The sequence below is a fragment of the Mobula birostris genome, chromosome 6, assembly GCF_030028105.1.
Source record: "Mobula birostris isolate sMobBir1 chromosome 6, sMobBir1.hap1, whole genome shotgun sequence".
NCBI classification, from domain to species: Eukaryota; Metazoa; Chordata; class Chondrichthyes; order Myliobatiformes; family Myliobatidae; genus Mobula; species Mobula birostris.
The window spans coordinates 173,470,592-173,491,103 of record NC_092375.1 but is presented as its reverse complement, the minus strand read 5'-3'; the positions used below and the strand labels follow the sequence as shown (position 1 = coordinate 173,491,103).

The 20,512-nt window shown below is 40.5% G+C and overlaps 1 protein-coding gene across 1 annotated transcript in view; it reads left to right on the top strand.

The window, feature by feature from the left end:
• kalrna (kalirin RhoGEF kinase a) overlaps nucleotides 1-20,512 on the top strand; it is a 734,185-nt gene that overhangs the window by 305,345 nt on the left and 408,328 nt on the right. Inside the window, exons 6-7 of the mRNA XM_072261937.1 lie at nucleotides 14,690-14,812; nucleotides 16,920-17,111. Coding sequence (XP_072118038.1) covers nucleotides 14,690-14,812; nucleotides 16,920-17,111 — 315 coding nt within the window. The remainder of the gene's footprint in view (nucleotides 1-14,689; nucleotides 14,813-16,919; nucleotides 17,112-20,512) is intronic.

Sequence of the window (20,512 nt, the reverse complement as noted above, 5' to 3'; positions counted from 1 at the left end):
CTTATTGTGGCTAGGCTTGTTGATTTGGTTAAGACTGATGAATTTCCAGGTTATACCTGACATAACTAATTTAATCTTAATATTAGTAGAAAATACACACAGCCGTTTTGGATTGGGACTCAGCCAGATGGATCTGGCCTTTACACCCACTGGTATACCTGTAACATTTCATCCTGAATGAAAGGAGCACTTAAGGCTACAGAAGATCTCAAGACTTGTCAAACTCATCTCACGCGCTGTTTGTAACACCACATATGCATATAAATTCACCAAGTGAACAGTATTTAATTTCACAGGTCTAACAGTAATCAAAATGCAGCATTGGTAGCATGGAATCGCACAGTTTGAGATGTGAAGGGCATCTACTTCACACGTAGTAATGAAGTATCACCTTTTTATTACAGTGAAGATTGCCTGGGTGTGTGTCTTCTTTGTTCCCACAGAAATATCTCTCTGTCCAACTTTGTTACTTAATTGTGATTTTGATAAGACAGAAGAATGTTTATGAAATCCACATATTCCTGTATACATTCTGAGAGACAAAGTTGCAGTGGTGGAGGAGTAAAACCACTTGGGTATTCACCATGACAGCAGACTTGACTGGAAAGCCAACGCCAAGACTGTTTACAAGAAAGGGATGAGCAGACTCTATTTTCTAAGGAAACTGAGATCCTTCAATGTGTGCAGCAGGATGTTGGAGATCTTTCACCAGTCTGTGGTACCAAGTGCAATCTTCTTTGCGGCTTTATGTTGGGAGAGCAGCATTGGTGCTGGTGATGCAGAAAGACTAAATAAACTCATCAAAAAGGCTGGATCCTTCCTTAGCTACAACCTAGACTCTTCTGAGTTAGTGATAGAGAGAGAGAGTTGAGGTCACTAAACAAGCTGTTATCCATTATGGACAATCAAGCACATCCTCTCCATGACCTACTGAATAAGCAGCGGAGCACCCTTTTGAACAGACTCATTCAGCCTTGCTGTCATAAGGATCGTTACAGAAAATCTTTCCTACCAAATGCAATAAGGATATAGATCAGTTCATCTCTGTGCGACAGGAGAACACACATCATAGTACAATAGTCTCTGTTTTATTATATTGTACATTATTATTGCACATTGGTACATTATTATTGTGTATATTATTATTCTATACTTTATTGTTAGTTAAGTCTGCACACTGCTAAGTGTGTTTTTAAATGTTGCTGCTTTAACGAGAGTGCTTCCCACTCGGGATCAATAAGGTACTTATTATCATCATTATTATTATAATTATTATTATTATTGTATATTGTAAAACCTTATCTTTGCTATTTAGTAAATACAAACATTTTTCTCCATATTACAACAGGCTATTTTTAGATTCCATTGCCCTCCCCCCACACCCAAGAAGATTTTGACATGAGAAAACTGGAATTTCACCCATAAGTTGAATAAATGTATATATTATTAATGACATAAGTATTCCAAAGCCATTACATCTTCTGAATAACAACAGGTTAGGGTTTATGGGTTGTAAAATGGAGCTAGTTCAGATGTTCAAGCAAGTCTGATTTCCCAGTGGAGAGCTATTAAACTTAAACCTATTAAAGAAGCCTGTTGGAATTACTTCTGCCTGGGAGAGTTTTGCATGGTAAATAGATTTACTGTTTCAAAGATAAAATTAAATGAATTAATTTGCAAGAAAAGAGTGCAAAAATATCGGTTAACTTTGTCATTTACGGTAAAGAAATTCAAAGCTGGAAAGTTTAGCACCACGTCGTCCATCTGCAGGTTGGTTAGACAGTAGCCAGCCTTCGTAATGGCAGGTCATGGATAAAAATTAATTAATCGAAACTAGAAATGCAGTGAAAGTGATGGCTATTGAATGATATCACTGATGAAAATAATTTTAAATGTGAAGTCTTGTTCTCTGCTGTTGTTTTCATCTTAATGTGAAATTTTCTATTCTAAATCATTAAACTTCCAACAGAAGGAAGCCACCTGGCTCTGAGTGCTCAAGCTTCACACATTAGAGTGAAATAATTGCAGGATGATTACATTACCTGAGGAGTCAAAGTTAAAGCCAGCTAAAGAGCCAGCTAGCCAGCTAAAGAGCCTTGAAGTTCAACTGAGTTATCAATCCAGATTGAAATTCTATGAAGATGTCATCTTTGGCTTGTGCATTTTGACTCCAGTGGCCTTTGCTGACAGCTTCGTGCAACTAGACCTTCAAGTGCTTTTCACGTGGCAGCTTATGGAGTAGAGATTGCTATGCACTTGCAAGCAATTCTCTTAGGTCCTTGTGGTTATGATATTAGACCTTCATTACATGAAGTTAACTTGCAAAACTAATGCCCACCAACAGATGTAGTCTGTGTTTATCAAATTTCAAAATAAATAAAGTGATCTGAAACATCAGATAATTGAACCATTGAATAGCTCAAGGATCCCAAAGAGGTACTGGTAAGTTAAATGACTGCTGTAAATTACCTCCTAGTGTAGGAATTAAAGGGGAGTTATGGACATATGAAATACGGTAAATTGCAGGGCTTTTGAGAACCAAGTTGGCATTGTCCTGATGGGCTGAATGGCTTCCTACTGCCTTGTAAGCAGTAAGTAAGATAAAAGTAAACCAGGGAATAGTTCTAAATGAAAAGGTGATCTAGAGAAAAGGAAAACCTCGGTGAAGGGAACATGAGGGGAAATTTCTTCACTGAGAGGATCGTGGGAGTGTGGAACGAGTTGCCAGCGCAAATGGTGTATGTGAGCCTGATTTCAACATTTAAGAGAAGTTTGGATACGTACGTCGAAGTTAGGGGTATGGAGTGCTACGTCCCGGTGCAGGTCGATGGGATTAGGCAGTTTAAATGGTTTGGCATGGACTGGATGGGCCAAAGGGCCTGTACTGTGCTGTACTTTTCCATGACACTATGTCTGTAAATGGAAAGTTCACAGGAAATCTATAGGGAGTATATCAGATCAGATTAGATTGTTGTAATCAGTTTATTGTCACTGACATCAGGCTGTAATGAGAAACTGCTTACTCATGTAAAGCTCACAAGATAAACAGTATACAGTACATGCTAATAATAAATACAGCAACAAATACAAAACAACAGAACTTTGCAAAGATTGTACTGCAGTCTGAAGTAGTGCAAACAGAAATGTTAAAGTGACGAAGGTGAGGTAACCAAGAAAGGTCAAATTAAAAGTCCTAGAACGTGGCAGCACATTCGAGAGAAAATGCTGGAGATATTCTCTAGTTCAGGCAGTGTCTGTGGAAGGAATGCCACCGGGAAGATCAGAAACCTGCAATGTTAGTTTTATTTCTCTTTTCACAGATGCTGCATTTTAGCATTTTCTGTTTAAGACCATAAGATACAGGAACAGAATTAGGCCATTTGGCCCATTGAGTCTGCTCCATTATTTCATCATGGCTGATACATTATTCCTGTCTGCCCCAGTCTCCTGCCTCTCCCCCATATCCGTTTATGACTTGACCAATCAAGAATCTGTCAACTTCTGCCTTAAATATACACAAAGCCTCGACCTCCACAGTTGCCTGTGGCAATGAATTCCACAGATTCACCTCTCTCTGGCTAAAGAATTTCCTCCTCATCTTCATTCTAAAAGGACACCTCTCTATCTGAGGATGTGACCTCTGGTCTTAGACTCTCCCACCATAGGAAACATCCTCTCCATATCCATTCTATCAAGACCTTTCACCACTCCATAGGTTTCAATTGGGTCATCCTTTATTCTTCCGAGTTCTAGTGAATGCAGGCCCAGAGCAATCAAACATTCTTCATTTGACAAGTCAATCCTGGAATCATTTTTGTGAACTTCCATTGAATCATATCCAGTGTCAGCACATCCCTTCTTAGATAAGTGGCCCAAAACTGCTCGCAGTACTCCAAATGAGGCATCGCCAGTGCTTTATAATGTTGCATCCTTGCTTTTATATTCTAGTCTTCTTGAAGTGAATGCTAACATTACATTTGCCTTCCTCACCACAGACTCAACTGCAAATTAATCTTTAGGGAATCCTGCACAAGGACTCCCAAGTCCCTTTATGCCTCAGATTTTTGAATTTTCTCTCCACAGAGAAAAATAGTCATCCCTTTCATTTCTTCTACCAAAGTGCATGACCGTACACTTCCTGACACTGTATTCCATCTGCCATTTCTTTGTTCATCATCCTACTCTGTCTAAGTTCTTCTGTAGCCTCTCTACTTCCTCAAAACTAGCTGCCCCTCCACCTATCTTTGTATCGTCCCAACACAGACCCCTATGGAACACCACTTGTCACCGGCAGCCACCCAGAAAAGGCTCCTTTTGTTCCTACTCTTTGCCTGCTGCCAATTTACCACTGCTTTATCCATGCTAGAGTCTTAATGTAATACCATAGGCTCTTAACTTGTTAAGCAGCCTCAAGTGTGGCAGTTTGTCAAAGGCCTTCTGAAAATTCAAGTAAACAACATCAACCAATTCTCTTTTGGCTATCCTGTTTTCTTCAAAGCATTCCAACAGATTTGTCAGGCAAGATTTTCCCTCGCTCCCTTGTTTAAATCAGAAGTCCCAGAAATTGCTCCTCCACCCCATCCCCACTGAGATCAGTTGCTCTGATCAGCTAACTCAGCAGGTACAAGAAATAAAAGCAGACTTAGTGTTTCTATGTTTGGTGTTCAACAGTTCAATAGTTCCATTGACTATCAGAGGATGTATACAATATACAACCTGAAATTCTTACTCTCGGCAAACACCCTTGAAACAGAAGAAACCCCCGCAAAGAATGAATGACAGAAAAAAACATAAGAATCCCAAAGCCCCCTGTGCCCCTCCCACGCACAAGCAGCATCAACCCTCCCCTCTCACTCATTCTAGCAGAAAGCACCAGCATTCCCACCACCCACCGAGCCAGCAACAGCAACTCCCCCAAAGAGAAACCATGTAATGGACCACTGGGTAGAATTTCTTTTAAAATATACATTTCTTGGGATGTTCTCAGTTTTTAAAATTAAAACATTGATTTGTTAAATTACTAGAAATTCACAATATAGTCATTCAGCTATCTTGATGTCTTTGATATATCTTTCAAAAACAAGTAAGATGAATAATTCTTCAGCATTTATATCTTTTGTTTGGCTCCTTTCACTTCTCAGTTACTGTAAATATTCCCCTTCATTCTGGTGGAGTAACCTAAAGTAGGATCTAAATTCTGCTGGGTATTTCCACAAAAGGCCAGACTAAATCCCCAAGACTGCCTCTTACCATTGGAGAATGTCAGAGGCATAAAAATATATAAAAACCATCAATGGTTTTAAAATTCAGTTGCTTGTTGATGAAGTAAGCTCTGCTTGCAGATAAATTTTTTATGCCCAGTTTAAGAATAACTTGTTCTGACTGAAAGACAATTCACAATCAATTCCAGGCTGCATCTGCATCAATTCAATGTATGTTTGTTTTAACTATATTTTCACATATAATGTAACCCGGATTCCTCATCCCCATTTGCTCCCATGCAATATACGTTGCAGAAAAAAACACAGGAAACAAATATGCCATCAATATAAAACATTTGCAGTTATTGTACTACAAGATGTAAATCAGCTTAAAATGTTCAGATGTTTTGCTAAACTTCAGTGCATATATTTAAGATCTCAGGCAGATATTAAATTGAATTAACAAGCTTTTGTGAGAGACCATAAGGCCTTAAGACCTAGGAGCAGAATTAGGCCATTTGGCCCATTGAGGACTGCTCCAATATTCCATCATGGCTGATTTATTATTCCTCTCAAAATTAATGAAAATAGTGCATTTGTTTTCCTTACCACTGACTGAACTTATGTTAATCTTTAAGGAACCCTGCACAAGGAATTCCAATTTTGGATTTTCTTCCCAGTCAGAAAATAATCTATGCCTTTATTCTTTCTACCAAAGTGCATGACCGTACACGTCCCTATACTGTATTCCATCTGACACTTTGCCCATTTTCCCAATCTCTCAAATCCTTCTGTACACTCCCTGCTTGTTTAACACTACTTGCCCCTTCACCTTTTTTCGTATTGTCCACAAACTTGGACACAAAGCCATCATTTCCATCATCCAAATCATTCACATATAACATGATAAGAAGTGGTCCCAGCTGACCCCTGTGGATCACCACTGGTCACTGACAGGCAAATGGAAAAGGCCGCCTTTATTCCCACTCTTTGACTCCTGCCAGTCAGCCAATCTTCTAATAATGCTAGTATCTTTCCTGTAATATCATGGGCTCTTATCTTGTTAAGCAGCCTGATTGTGGTACGTACCTTGTCAAGGACCTTCTGAAAATCCAAGTACACAGCATCCATTGACTTTCCTTTGCCTATCCTGCCTGTTATTTCCTCAAAGAATTCCAACAGATTTGTCAGGCAAAATTAACCTTTGAGGAAACCATGCTGACTTCCACCTATTTTTTCATATGCCTCCAAGTGCCCCGAAATCTCATCCTTAATAATGGACTCCAACATCTTCCCAACCACTGAAGTCAGGCTAAATGACCTTTATTTCCTTTCTTATGCCTCTCTACCTTCTTAAAGAGTGGAGTGATATTTCAATTTTCTAGGCCTCCAGAACCATTTCAGAATCTAGTGCTTCTTGAAAGATCATTACTAATGCCTCCACAATCTTTTCAACTACCTCTTTTAGACCCTGCGGTGTTATCCATCTGGTCCAAGTGATTTATCTAACATCAGACCTTTAATCTTCCCAAGCACCTTCTCCTTAGTTATTGCAACAACACTCGCTTCTGCCTCCTGACACGCTTGAACATCTGGATGCAGCTAGTGTCTTCCACAGTAAAGACTGATGCACAATACTTAATAACTTCATCCGCCACTTCCTTGTCCTCCATTGCTACCTCTCCAGCGTCATTTTCAGCAGTCCGATATCCACTCTCACCTCTTGTTTATTCCTTACTTTGGAATTCTCTTTCATATTATTGACTAGCTTACCTTCATAATTCATCTTTTCTCTCCTTATGGCTTTTTTAGTTGCTTCTTTTGGTTTTTAAAAGCTTCCCAATCTTCTACCTGAGGCAGGGGTTCCCAGCCTTTTTTTATGTCATGGACCAATACCATTAAACAAGGGGTTCATGGACCCCAGATTGGGAACCCCTGCACAAAGGGAAGCTAGGTTAGATAGTTCTATGGGTATTTTTCAATGATTGTGCAAATGAACATAAAGCCAAATATTACAGAATTTGAAAGAAAATGACTTCTTTTAAATTACTATCTTTATGTATAATTGTTGCAGTTTAATTTACTGTCATCACAAATGCTCTCTTTTGTAATACAACAATTATTGTCAATTCTTACTTGCCCCTGAAATGAGAAGAGTGTTAAAAGATCACCAGATGGTTGAGATCATATAACATAGAGACCAGAGCAAATAAAGTAGCAAATTCCTTTCCCTAAAGAACATTAGTGACCTATTATGATATTTCATGGCTACAGTTATTGAGTGTAGTTTTGTTTTATATATTAATTCCAGATTTATTTAGAATACAAATTCTGTAGATACCATGTTGTGAATCAAACTCAAACCAGAATTGGTTTGTCGTATTTCTTCAGTAACATAGCGTATTCTTTCTCAATTAGGAAAGGCAGGTCCCAGGAGTGAGTAACAAAAGTATGAAAAGGATATATATGTCTATCATGGGACCCTTAGATGAGACATCTGTCCAAGCCTGGGAAGATGGTGGGAATCTGATAGAGCCATTGTGTAAATTTGGAGTGAACCAGATTGTCTTGTCAATGCAGTTTTGTAAATGGGCAATAATAGATAGCCACGATTGTAACTTGGATTTTCATTCCAATTACTTTTATGAATGTCCTCAACTAATCAAAAAATTGGCCATTATTTAAGTTTAGAGTTATACTAATAGTGTTGCATGCTGTATATAATATCAATTGTAGTTGATAGAGACAGGTGAAGTATCTTGTGGCTCAATACTGTGTGATTATGGTTTCTCCAAATTGCTGTTATAGTTCCTTTTCAGAAATAAGACCCAGGGACATCAATATCCTTGCAGGCATGTTTGCTAGAGATGTTGGGGAGGATTTAAACTAATCTGGCAGAGGGTGAAAAGAGGAGTTAAAGGGCTGAGGATGGGTCAGTTGGTATACAAGTAGATGCACTGTGTAGTGAGACTGTGAGGGACATGCAGATGATTGGGCAAAATTGCTGTCAATTTGATGAGTTGAAGTGTAACATGGGGTCAAAATCAAAAAGGGTGATGAATACAGGACTGAAGGTGTTATATTTGAAGAATACTCATTTTCTCAAAGACAGGCAGGTACACAGAGGGAGTAGGGTGGCTCTGTTGGTTGAAAAATGAAGTCAGGATAGATAGATCCCAAAGATGAAGAAGTATTCTAAAGGGAGGTTGAGGCAACTGTGGCTGACAAGAGGTCAAAGACAGCATAAAAGGAAAAGAGAAGGCATATAATATTGCATAAATTAGTGGGAAGCATTTAAAAACCAACAGAAGGCAACTAAAAAAGCTATGAGGAGAGAAAAGATTAAGTATAAATGTAAGCTAACCAATAATATAAAAGATTGTATCAAAAGGTTTTTCAAATATATAAAGATAAAAGAGAGATGAGAAAAGATACTGGACTGCTGGAAAATGACTTTGGGGAGGTAGTAATGGGGAACAAGGACATAGCAGATGAATTTAATCAGTATTTTGCATTAGCCTGCACAATGGGAGATCTAGCAGTTTACCAAAAACTTGAGAGTGTCAGGAGGCAGAAGTGAGTGTTTATAAGGAGAAGATGCTTTTGAAGCTGAAAGGTCTGAAGATAAGTAACCTGGACCAGATGGACTACACCCCAGGTTTCTGAAAGAGGGAACTAAAGTGATCATGGTGGCATTACTAATGATCTTTCAAGAAGCTGTAGATTCTGGAATAGTTCCGGAGGACTTGAAAATTGCAAATATCACCCAGTATTTAAGAAGGGGAGGAGGCATAAGAAAGAACCAGTTAGCCTGACCTCAGTGACTAGGAGGATGGAGGAGTCGATTATTAAGGATGTGGTTTTGCGGTACTTGGAAGCATATAATAAAATAGGCTGAAATCAGCATAGTTTCCTTAAGGACAAATCTTGCCTGGCAAAGCTGTTGGAATTCTTTGAGGAAATAACAGACAGGATAGGCAAAGAAGATTCAGTGAATATTGTTTACTTGCATTTTCAGATGACCTTTGACAAAATGTCACCCATGAGGCTGCTTAACAGAATAAGACCCATGCTATTACAGGAAAGATACCAGCATTAATAAAAGGTTGAGTGACTGGCAGGAGGCAAAGTGTGGGAATAATTCTGCCTGGCTGCCAGTGAGTAGTGGTGTTACACAATGTGTTGGAATTGGGACTGCTTCTTTTCATGTTATATGTCAATGATTTGAATGACAGAATTGATGCCTTTGTGGCCAGCTTGTGGATGATTCGAAGATAGGTGAAGGGGCAAGTAGTGTTGAGGAAGCCGAAAAAGATTGGGAAAATGAGCAAGGAAGTGACAGATGGAAGTGTATAGTCATGCACTTTGGAAGAAGGAAAAAAGGTATAGACTAATTTCTAAATAGGGAGAAAATTTAAAATTCAGAGGTGTAAAAGGAACTGGGAGTCCTTGTGCAGGATTCCCTACAGGTTAACTCAGAGGTTGAGTCAGTAGTAAGTGGCAATGTTAGCATTCATTTCAAGAAGACTAGAATATAAGAGCAGGTATGTATTGCTGAGGCTTTATAGGGCACTGGGTAGACTATACTTGGGAGTATTATAAGCAACTTTGAGCCCCTTATCTAAGAAAGGATGTGCTGGCATTGGAATGAAACAGTTAATGTATGAGGAACGTATGATGCCTCTGGGCCTGTACTCATTGGAGTTTAGGAGAATGAAAGTGGATCTCATTGAAACATCAAATATTAAAAGGCCTAGGTAGAGTGGATTTGGTGAGTATGTTTCCTATAGTGGGGGAGTTTATGACCAGAGAGGACAGCCTCAGAATGTAGAGGTGTCCATTTAGAACAGAGATGAGAAGGAAATTCTTTAACCAGAGGATAGTGAATCTGTGGAATTCATTGCCACAGATGGCTGTAGAGGCAAAGACATTGGGTATATTTAAAGTGGAGTTTGATAGGTTATTGATTAGTCAGGATGTCAAGGGTTATAGGGAGAAGGGAGAAGAATGGGATTGAGATGGATAATCGACCAGCCATGATGGTATGATGGGCCATACTCAATGCACTGACTAGCTTAATTCTACTCCTATGTCTAATGGTTTTATGAAAAATTAGCAAATGCCATTAATAAACAAGATACAGTTGAATCCCTAAAGTTAAATATGTTTCGTTTTAATAAGTATAATAGGGGCACAACAGAGATGACCACAAAAAAGAGGTTAATAGTGTTCAGCAAAAGTACTGTGTATTACCGAGGAGCCAAAGATCCAAATGGGTTTCTGTGATTTTCAGTAAATTAATTGGAAAGTAACTTTTCTCTGAATCAATGTAAACAACAAGCTTTGCTCTTAAATCAGAAATACTTTATTTATTTGGAGTATGACAGCTGACACCAGTGAACTATAAATTATGCAATTACAATGATGTCATTACAATGTCATTTCGAACCAGCCAATGCACTGAATATTCAGGAAATGAAATTGGCCGACCAGTACAGTCCAGAGATCCATTGTATTTCTGATCGTTATCTATTCCCATGCTTATTTGGTCATTGTAATAAAATACTTAGGCTACTAACTTATACATTGGGGGCTAATTTCTGTTTAAAATTCAGATAGTGATCAGAACCACCTATCAGGGCATTCATGGATGACCTCACAGTCACCACAGAATCAGTCCCAGGCTGCCGGTGGATTCTGCAAGGGCTCAAAAAGCTGGTGGAGTGGACCCGGATGCATTTCAAACCTGCCAAATCAAGATCGATGGTGCTGAGGAAAGGGAAGGTGGAGAACAAGTTCCGGTTCAGCATCGCAGGCACAGCCATCCCAACTATCACAGAAAAGCCAGTCAAGAGCTTAGGCAAAGTTTTTGACAGCTATTTAAGGGACACAACATCCATTCAGGCAACCTGCACTAAGTTGGATGGCTGGCTGAAATCTGTGGACAAGTCTGGCCTACCTGGGAAGTTTAAAGCCTGGGTGTATCAGCATGGCATTCTTCTCAGAATCCTGTGGCCCCTCCTCGTCTATGCAGTTCCGATCTCGACAGTCGAAACCTTAGAGAGGAGGGTTAGCAACCACCTCAGGAGATGGCTGGGGCTGCCAAAGAGCCTGAGCAGCATTGCACTCTATGGACACCACAACAAACTGCAACTGCCCTTCAAATCCTTGGAGGAAGAATTCAAGGTAACAAGAGCCAGAGAAGTACTACAGTATAGGGACTCAAGTGACCCGAAGGTGGCTAGAGCAGGGATCCAAGTAAGTACTGGCCGGAAATGAAGGGCAGAGGAAGCTGTTCAGGAGGCAGTGGCGTGGCTGCGTCACAGGAGGCTGGTGGGAGTGGTCACACGAGGCCGAGCTGGGCTAGGATCCTTTCCAACTTCCCAAATGGACACCAGAGGGAAGGAAAGGGGTTGTCTAGTTCAGGAGGAAGTGAGAGCAGTAGTGGAGGAGATGAGAGCCTGCAAGGTGGTGAGAATGAAGCAACAGGGAGCTTGGACAAGATGGGAGAATGCGGTTGAGAGGAAAGTGACCTGGGCTGATCTTTGGAAAGCTGAAACACACCGCATCCAATTTCTCATCCAGGCAGTGTATGATTTGCTTCCTAGCCCATCAAACCTGCACACATGGGACAAGGCAGAGTCATCTGCATGCCCACTGTGCTCCAAGCGAGGAACCCTGGAGCACATCCTCAGCGGCTGTGCAAGGGCACTTGGTGAGGGACGGTACAGGTGGAGGCATGATCAGGTCCTGAAGACCGTCGCTGAAGCCATCAGCGCAGGAGTTGAGTGGGCGAAGCGGTCCCGACCCTCCAAGTAGACCATTGCCTTTGTCAGAGCTGGGGAGCAGCCAATACGTGCCAAAAGAACATCTGCAGGCATTCTGACCTCTGCAAGGGACTGGCAGCTGTTGGTGGACCTCGAAGGGCAGCTGATTCCCCAACCATATCGCAGCCACCACCCTGCGACCAGACATTGTCCTAGCGTCTGAGTCTACTAAGCAAGTGGTGCTGCTGGAGCTGACAGTCCCATGGGAAGATAGCTTGGAGGAGGCCTTTGAAAGGAAGCTCTCCAAGTACGCAGGACTGGTCAGCAACTGTCAGCAGGCTTGATGGAGAGCGAGCTGTCTCCCAGTGGAGGTTGGTTGTAGGGGATTCATAGCCCGTTCTTTAGTTAGAGGCTTCAGCATTTTGGGCATCGAGGGAGAGAGGAAGAGGAGAACCATCCACAGTACCACCGATGTGGCAGAGAGGGCCTCAAGATGGCTGCGGCTCAAAAGAGGGGAGCCATGGAGTCATAAGTAGCTAGCCATCTGGACACAAGCTGGGGTCTGATCAGCCCCGGCTGGGTCACCTGGAGGAGGTTGTATGATGTTGAAAGACCCGAAGCACCCGATGATTCCAGGAACATCACTGAAGATGTGTCCAGAAGCATCAATGGATGTATGTACACAGAGAGTATATTGATAGGTTATTTCGAGATCTTTGTGGCACTCTGCAAATGTTGCAGATGGAAGTTCCCAATGTGTTATCTCATTAATGAAAGTGAGTACATCAGTTTATAAATTGCACATCAGACTACAAATACAAACACCTCTGCAGGTTAATGAACCAATATGCCTGAAGTTGCATTAAATCCCTTTTTATTAATACATTTTATGCAAGATGGCAGGAACACCAGTTTCTCCTACTTCTGCTAATTTTTCTCCCCTTCCCTTCCACCTTCTTCCACTCTCCACTCCAGCTCTCTTCTCACCTCTCGTCTTCTCCTCTCCTGCCTATCACTGCTCCTTTGTGCCCTCTTCCTTCTCTTTCTCCCATTGCCCATTCTCCTATCAGGTTCATTATTCTTATACCCTTTCCCTTTACTACCTTTCACTTCCCAGTTTCTCACTTCATCCTACCCCCCCCCCCACCCACTGGGCTTCACCTATCACCTCCTAGTTTATACTCTTTCTCCTGCCCCCCCCCCACCCTTCCCCACCTTCTTATTCTGGCTTCTTCCCCCGTGCTCTCCAGACCTGATGAAGGATCTCCGGCCAAAATCTTAACAGTTTTTTCCCTTCATGGATGCTCCCTCATCTCCAGAGTATCCTCCAGCATTTTGTGTGTGTCACTCTGGATTTCCAGCATCTGCAAAATCTATTTTTTCATGACTACCCTTTGGAAAAGTGTTTGTGTGTGACTGTTCGCTAGAAACAGGATGTCATGTTTTCTCGCAACACAAAAAAAAATTCTGGAGCAGTGTCAGGCAGCATCTGTGGAGGATAATAAATAGTTAACAGTTTGGGCCGAGACCTTCATCAGGACTGGAAAGAAGGGGGGCAGAAGCTAGAATAAGGTGGGGGGAAGGGAGTCATTCATTGTACCCCCTCATCTCACATTCTTATCTTACCTCACAACATACCCCCATCTGCCCCCTTCATCCCTTCATTTCCAGTCCTGATGAAGGGTCTCAGCCCAAAACATCAACTGTTTACTCTTTTCCATAGATGCTGCCTGGCCTTCTGAGTTCCTCCAGCATTTTGTGTGTTGGATTTCCAGCATCTGCAAATGTTCTCTCATTTGTTTTAGCTGCTAGTTTTTTTTCTTATTGAGTTGGGCCAAATGTGGTACATTCATGGTTTAGTTCTAAAGTCTTTGAAACAGTATTTATAATTATATTCCCTTTCCCTCGGTAACAGATTGAGTCAAGAGAAAAATAACATAACTCTTTTTAAACAACTGTCCGAATGCAAGTAAATACAGCAATTTCTCATATTCATATGATACCGTGGGACACCACGCTATCACGGTAGCATAGTGGTAAGCACAATGCTATTACAGCTTGGGGCGTCAGAGTTCAGAGTTCAATTCCAGCGCCAGCTGTAAGGAGTTTGTACATTCTCCCCTTGACCGTGTGGGTTTACTCTGGGAGCTCTTGTTTCCTCTCACAGTACAAAGACAGATCAGTTTGTAGGTTAATTGGTCATTCTAAGTTGTCCCATGATTAGGCTAGAGTTGGTTTGCTGGGCAACATGGTTCATTGGGCCACTCTGTATCTCTAAATAAAACATAAAAGATAAAATAAATACAGTTTGTCATGAAAATCAAAGTTCAAAGTAAATTTATTATCAAAGTACATATATGTCACCACATACAACCCTGAGATCCATTTTCTTGCGAACATACTCAATAAATCCATAATAGAATAATAACCATTTGAAAGGCCACACCAACTTGGGCATTCAACCAGTAGGCAAAGGGCAACCAACTGTGCAAGTACGATGAGTTATCTGAGAGTACGTGGCAGTCGATATTGTCCATTTTGTATTTCTGCATTATTCCATAAGCTTTTCTTATCTTCCTCCATTTGCCTTCCCTACAGAACGTAGATACATTGCCCGATATTTACCTTTAGTTACATTCTGGTTATGTAGTGGCTGGTTGTAAAGATGTTGAAACAAAATTTCATCACAAATCCTGCTCTAACCAATTCTCTTGTATTTAGATGTTTGACTGGATTAGCCACAACAAGCAATTATTCCTCCAGAGTCACACAGAGATTGGAGTGAGTTACCAGCACACCGTGGATCTACAGACTCAGCATAACCATTTTGCTATGAACTCAATGGTGAGTTCTTAACAGAAGCTATAGAAAATGATTTGATTTTTAGATAATTGTTAGAATCAGTTTGTGATCGAATAACAGAATATTAATGTTGTATTGAAATATTTCAATTAGCTTTTATATGTAGCCAACTTGGCAATAATATTCCAGAAATATTAATATGATGATATGATTATGAAGACATGTAGTCCTCTTTTATTGTCATTTAGTAATGCATGCATTAAGAAATGATACATTATTTCCTCCAGTGTGATATCACAAAACACAGGACAAACCAAGATTGAAAAAACTGACAAAGCCACATAATTATAACATATAGTTACAAACAGTGTAACAATACCATAACTTGATGAAGAAGTCCGTGAGCACAGTAAAAGTTCAAAGTTTCTGAAATGTCCCACATCTCATGCAGACGGGAGAAGGAAAAAAAAACTGTCCCTGCCATGCCGACCACAATCTGGCCCTGAGTCATCTGAAAACTTCGAGTTCTGATCAGCTCTCCGACACCAAGTACTGAGCGCCATCTCTGTCTGAACGATTCGTTCTCCTTCTCGGTCACCAAAAGCAGGCAAGGCCGGGGATTTTGAGGCCTACCCTTGAAAGATTTCCGACCACACAGTAACGACAGCAGTGAACGGGCGTTTCAGAAATTTCTCCAGATGTTCCTCTGTGCTTTCACGTCCATAACCTCTTTTATGCCAAAACTGTTGAAGAAAAATTAAGTTCAAACACCATTTTTACTCTCTGGTTCAAAGAAATGTCTCGTTTTTATATACATTTTCTGGTTAAATATGTTATATACATATATATAGTTAAATGACAATAAACTTGACTTGACCTGATGACTTTATTCTGGCATCTTTCCCTTTCCATCTCAGTCCTGAAGAAGGTTCTCAGCTTGAAATGTTGACTGTTTATTCTTTTCCATAGATGCTGCCTGACCTGCTGAGTTCTTCCAGCATTTTGTGTGTGTTGCTTCAAACTAAATATTTTGTTTGGAAGAAAAACTGTATTTTATTAAAGCTCAATTTTAATTAGTAATTTGTAAAACAATCTAACACTGTGAAAAAGTCCTGGGCATATACAGCTTGGGTGCCTAACACTTTTGCTCAGTACTGTATTTATAAACATGGAGCAGAGAGTGACGGAGCAAAGGATGTTGGGAATGACAAGAGTGGAGTGCTGTGGGATAGGTGGCAGAGAAGAAATGCCAACAATGGAGAGGGAGGGGGCGGTAGTGTGTGTTCAAACACACCCAGCCTTGGGACACTGGGCAAGGTCATTTGATTCCAAACAATTGACTTACTGATCATTACTGAATGTCTTTCAGGTGCTTCCTTTCTCCCAACCGTGAATCTCATCTCCCCGCCCCTTCCCACTCTCAGTCCACAATAGAAACCCGTATCAGAATCAGGTTTATCATTACTCATATACAGTGTGCCATGATTATTTTGTGCAGCAGCAGTGCAGTGCAATGCATAAAATAACTACAGTACCATGCAAAAGTTGTAGACACCCGAGCTCTACATTTGCGCCTAACAATTTTGCACAGTACTGTTATATTTCCATTTGATTTTATCACTAGCATTTACTATTTTGGGCAGTTATAGAGCATGTTCAAGAAATGAGGTTCCGATGATAACATGACAATTGCTGATTTGTTAACACAGAATAAAATGTGCACTGCATGTGAAAGGGATGTCAGTTAAACCCAGTTTGACATTTTTGTTTAAATAAGCCAATAAAATGTTTTTGTTTAAATTCTAATGCCGTAAGTTATAATGCTTTAAAAGAATAATTGGCTCTTAAACTTATTGCTTTGCTCTAAAGAGGAAAGCAAAAGTACTTAAAATATTTTTAGTTCTTTCTAATTATTTAATTTGAGGAACTGTTGATCTCTTATTTAAAAAATCACTTTTCTACAACGTAGGTATAGGAGAAGTATTCTTTTGGGATTACCATTTTACTTATAGAGAAGAGAAAATTACTGTGTGAACCTGAGCATTTTTACAAATGTTAGTTTGCTGATGTTGTTTCATTCTTGATGAGTGAAGCTGATGACAGCATGCATTTGGTTGTTTTGTGACTGACAATTTTCTCTCTTTTCCAGAATGCGTATGTCAACATCAATAGAATCATGTCTGTTGCATCCAGGCTTTCTGAGGCTGGCCATTATGCATCTCAGCAGATCAAGCAGATATCTGCTCAACTTGATCAAGAATGGAAGAGTTTTGCAGCTGCTCTGGATGAGCGTAGCACAATCTTGGCAATGTCTGCTGTATTTCACCAGAAAGCTGAACAGGTGAGTTTCAGGAGAAAAAGACATTTTCCTTAAACATTGCAGAACTGGTGCTGAATATTTATTTCAACAAAGTATCCTCTGAAATGATCTCTGTTATTTCATTCTGTCTTACAGACCAGGGTTAATTTGTCACTGGCACTTTATTTCACTTTTATGTTAACCTATCCCTAATTCTGTTTTTGGATTTAATGGTGTGCTTCTTAACTGCGGCAAATACTCTAGAAAGTGATTTTGAAAGTAAGAAACCTGTTTTACAGAATTGTAACAAATAACATCTTTCCGAGTAATGCACTGCACTTCATGATCTCTTATTGAATAATTGGCTGGATGTCCGTGACAAATGGTCTTCCACAGGAATCCATACTGGGACCTCTGATGTTTGCGATATATAATCCGTTTACCTGGATGAAAAAATAGATGGGTGGGTCAGCAAGTTCACAGACGATGCAAAGATTGGTGGTGTTGTGAACAGTGCAGCAAATTGCCAGAGGATACTGTGGAATATAGATCAATTGCAGATATGGGCAGAGGAATGGCAGATGGAATCTAATCCAGTCAATTATGAGGTGTTGCTCTTTGGGAGATCAAATGCAAAGTGACAGTACACTGTTAGTCGCAGAACCCTTCAGTGTTGATGGACAGAATGATTTGGGAGTCCAAGTCCATTGCTTCCTGAAGTGGTGGAAAGGTTCATAGGGTGATAAAAAAAAGCTATATGGCATGCTTGACTTTATTAATTGAGGAAGTGAGTTTGAAAGTCAGGAGGTTATTTCTCAGCTTTATAAAACTCCAGTTAGGCAGCATCTGGAGCATTGCATTTCCATCTGGTGGCCCATTTATAGGAAGGATGTGGAGTCTTTGGAAAAGATGCACAAGTTGTTTACCAGGGTGCTGCCTGGATTAGAAGGCATGTGCTACAAGGAGACTTAGCCAAACTTGGGTTGTCTTCTCTGGAGTAATGGAGGTGGCGGAGAGTGTGATAGAGGTTTATAAGTGTATGAGAGACATACACAGAGCAGACAGCTGCTATGTTTTTCCTAGGGCTGAAATGTCCAATCTCAGAGCGAGTCCACTTAAGATAAAAGTGGGTAAGTTCAAATGAGATGTCAGGACAGGTGTTTTACATAGAATCCGAATCAGGTTTAATTTCGCCGAAATTAAATTAGTTCATGAAATTTGTTAACTTTGCACAGCAGTACAATGCAATGCTGTGAATTACAGTAAATATATATTTATATTAAATAGTTTAATTAAATAAGTAGTGCAAAAATAGAAAGAAAAAGGAGTGAGGCAGTGTTCATGGGTTCAATGTCGAGTGGCTAAAGGGAGGAAGCTATTCCTGAATCATTGTGCCTTCAGGTTTTTGTATCTCCTTCCCAATGGTAGCAATGAGAAAAAGGCATGTCCTGGGTGATGGAATTCCTTAATGATGGACGCACAGAGAGTCGTGGGGCCTAGAATCTGCTGCCAAGGTGGTGCTGTATGCAAATACGACATACTTTCAAGGAGCTGTCAGATAAGCACATGGGTGCACAGAGGAGTGACATAGGCATTGCGAGTGAAGCAGAAAGGATTATTTAGTTAGGCATTTAATTATTAGCTTAATTACAACACCATGGGCCTGTGGTGTACTGTTCTATGTTCTAACTGAACTGGAAAATTGTTTCAATTTATTAAAAGAGCAAGGTATTTTTTCCCTTTTCTATTTGAAAAGGAAAGTATTTTTAAGCACATGGACATTTAAAGAAAGAATACAACCATCCCCCCAAGAATTACCATGGAATAAAGAGTTGTAATTTTGCATGTCTCTTTATCATTGTCAAGTTCTAATTAGCCAGTCGCCTCGCAGTTCAGAATGTTTTAAGTGGTGAACATGTTACATACATCATTTAATCACAACATTGAAATGAAAGTTAATGGGGCATTTGGAGGTTAATACGGAAAGATGAATCTCAGGGTGGTATACTGCATACATAATGTTGATAATAAATGTACTTTGAATCATCGGATTTCGATGGACAACCAAGGAAGAAGAATGTTGATAATAGCACTCTACTCCATATCCTGTTGTTCTGTCCCACCCTAGCGTTGAAGTCCCTAAGCAAAAGGATCTTATTATTCTTTGGGATCTGGCAAAGAGCTTCATCCAATGTCTGATAAAAGCCTTCCTTGGCCTCATTCTCAGATGGCAAAGTTGGTGCATAGGCACTGAGAAGTGTGGCTTGAGGTTTCTTTGCCAGGGGGATACAGAGGGTCATTAGTCTTTCACTAATGCTAACAGGTGTTTCTGTAAGACTTGGTAGAAAGGTGTTCTTGATCGTCATCGGATTTCGATGAACAACTGAAGAAGAAGAAGAACGTGGAGATAATAAATGTACTTTGAATCTTTAGTTGGTAGCATATCTAATGTGCAACTGAGGGAGGTTTGTGAAAATGTGGGAATAATATAGGACTCAGTGGCCACTTTATTAGGTATGCCTGTATGCCTGCTTGTTAATGCAAATATCAGCCAATCATGTGACCAGCAACTCAGTGCATAATAGCATGCAGACATAGTCAAGAGGTTCAGTTGTTGTTCAGACCAAGCATCAGAATGGGGAAGAAGTGTGATCTAGGTGACTTTGACCGTGGAATGATTGTTGGTGCCAGATGGGGTGGTTTGAGTATCTTAGAAATTGTCATGGAGGGTGATGATCTCATGTTGTTGGTACCAATGTGGTCCATGATGTCTGGCTGCTTGCCCACCCATGTTATGGTCTGACATGTCCTTGACCCTAATGCCTGGGAGGCAACATACCATCTGGTAATTTTGTTTCCGTCCACAGAACTACCCGACTGATCTCCTAAGTAATGAATCCTCTATCACTACTGCTCACTTCTCCCCCCTTTCCTTCTGCACCACAGAATCAGACTCAGTGCCATAGACCTGATTGTTGTTGTTTTTCTCTGCTGTCATCTGCTCCATCCCCTAACAGTATCATACAATGTTCTATTTATTGAGGGGAACAGCCACAGGGACTGGCTGCCAATTCCCTTTACTTCTCCTGACAATCATCCAGTTAACTGTGTCCTGCAATTTTAATGTAGCTACCTCCCTGTATCTCATGTCAATCAACCCCTCAGCCTACTGTAAGATCCAGAGTTCATCTAGATGCAGCTGCAGTTTCCTAAAACAGTCTGTTAGAAGCTGCAGCTGGATGTGCTTGTTGCAGTTGTAAATGTCAGGGATACTGGAGATCTCCCTGTCTTCCCACATCTTGCAAAAAGAGCACTTCACTGATTGTCTGATTGTCATTCCCACTACTTTAACTGTGCAATAGGAAAGAAAGGCTCCTACCATAAATCTTAGCCCCCTCCTCTCCTTGCTGATGCATTTTGAGTCGAAGCCTCAGCTCCTTAGG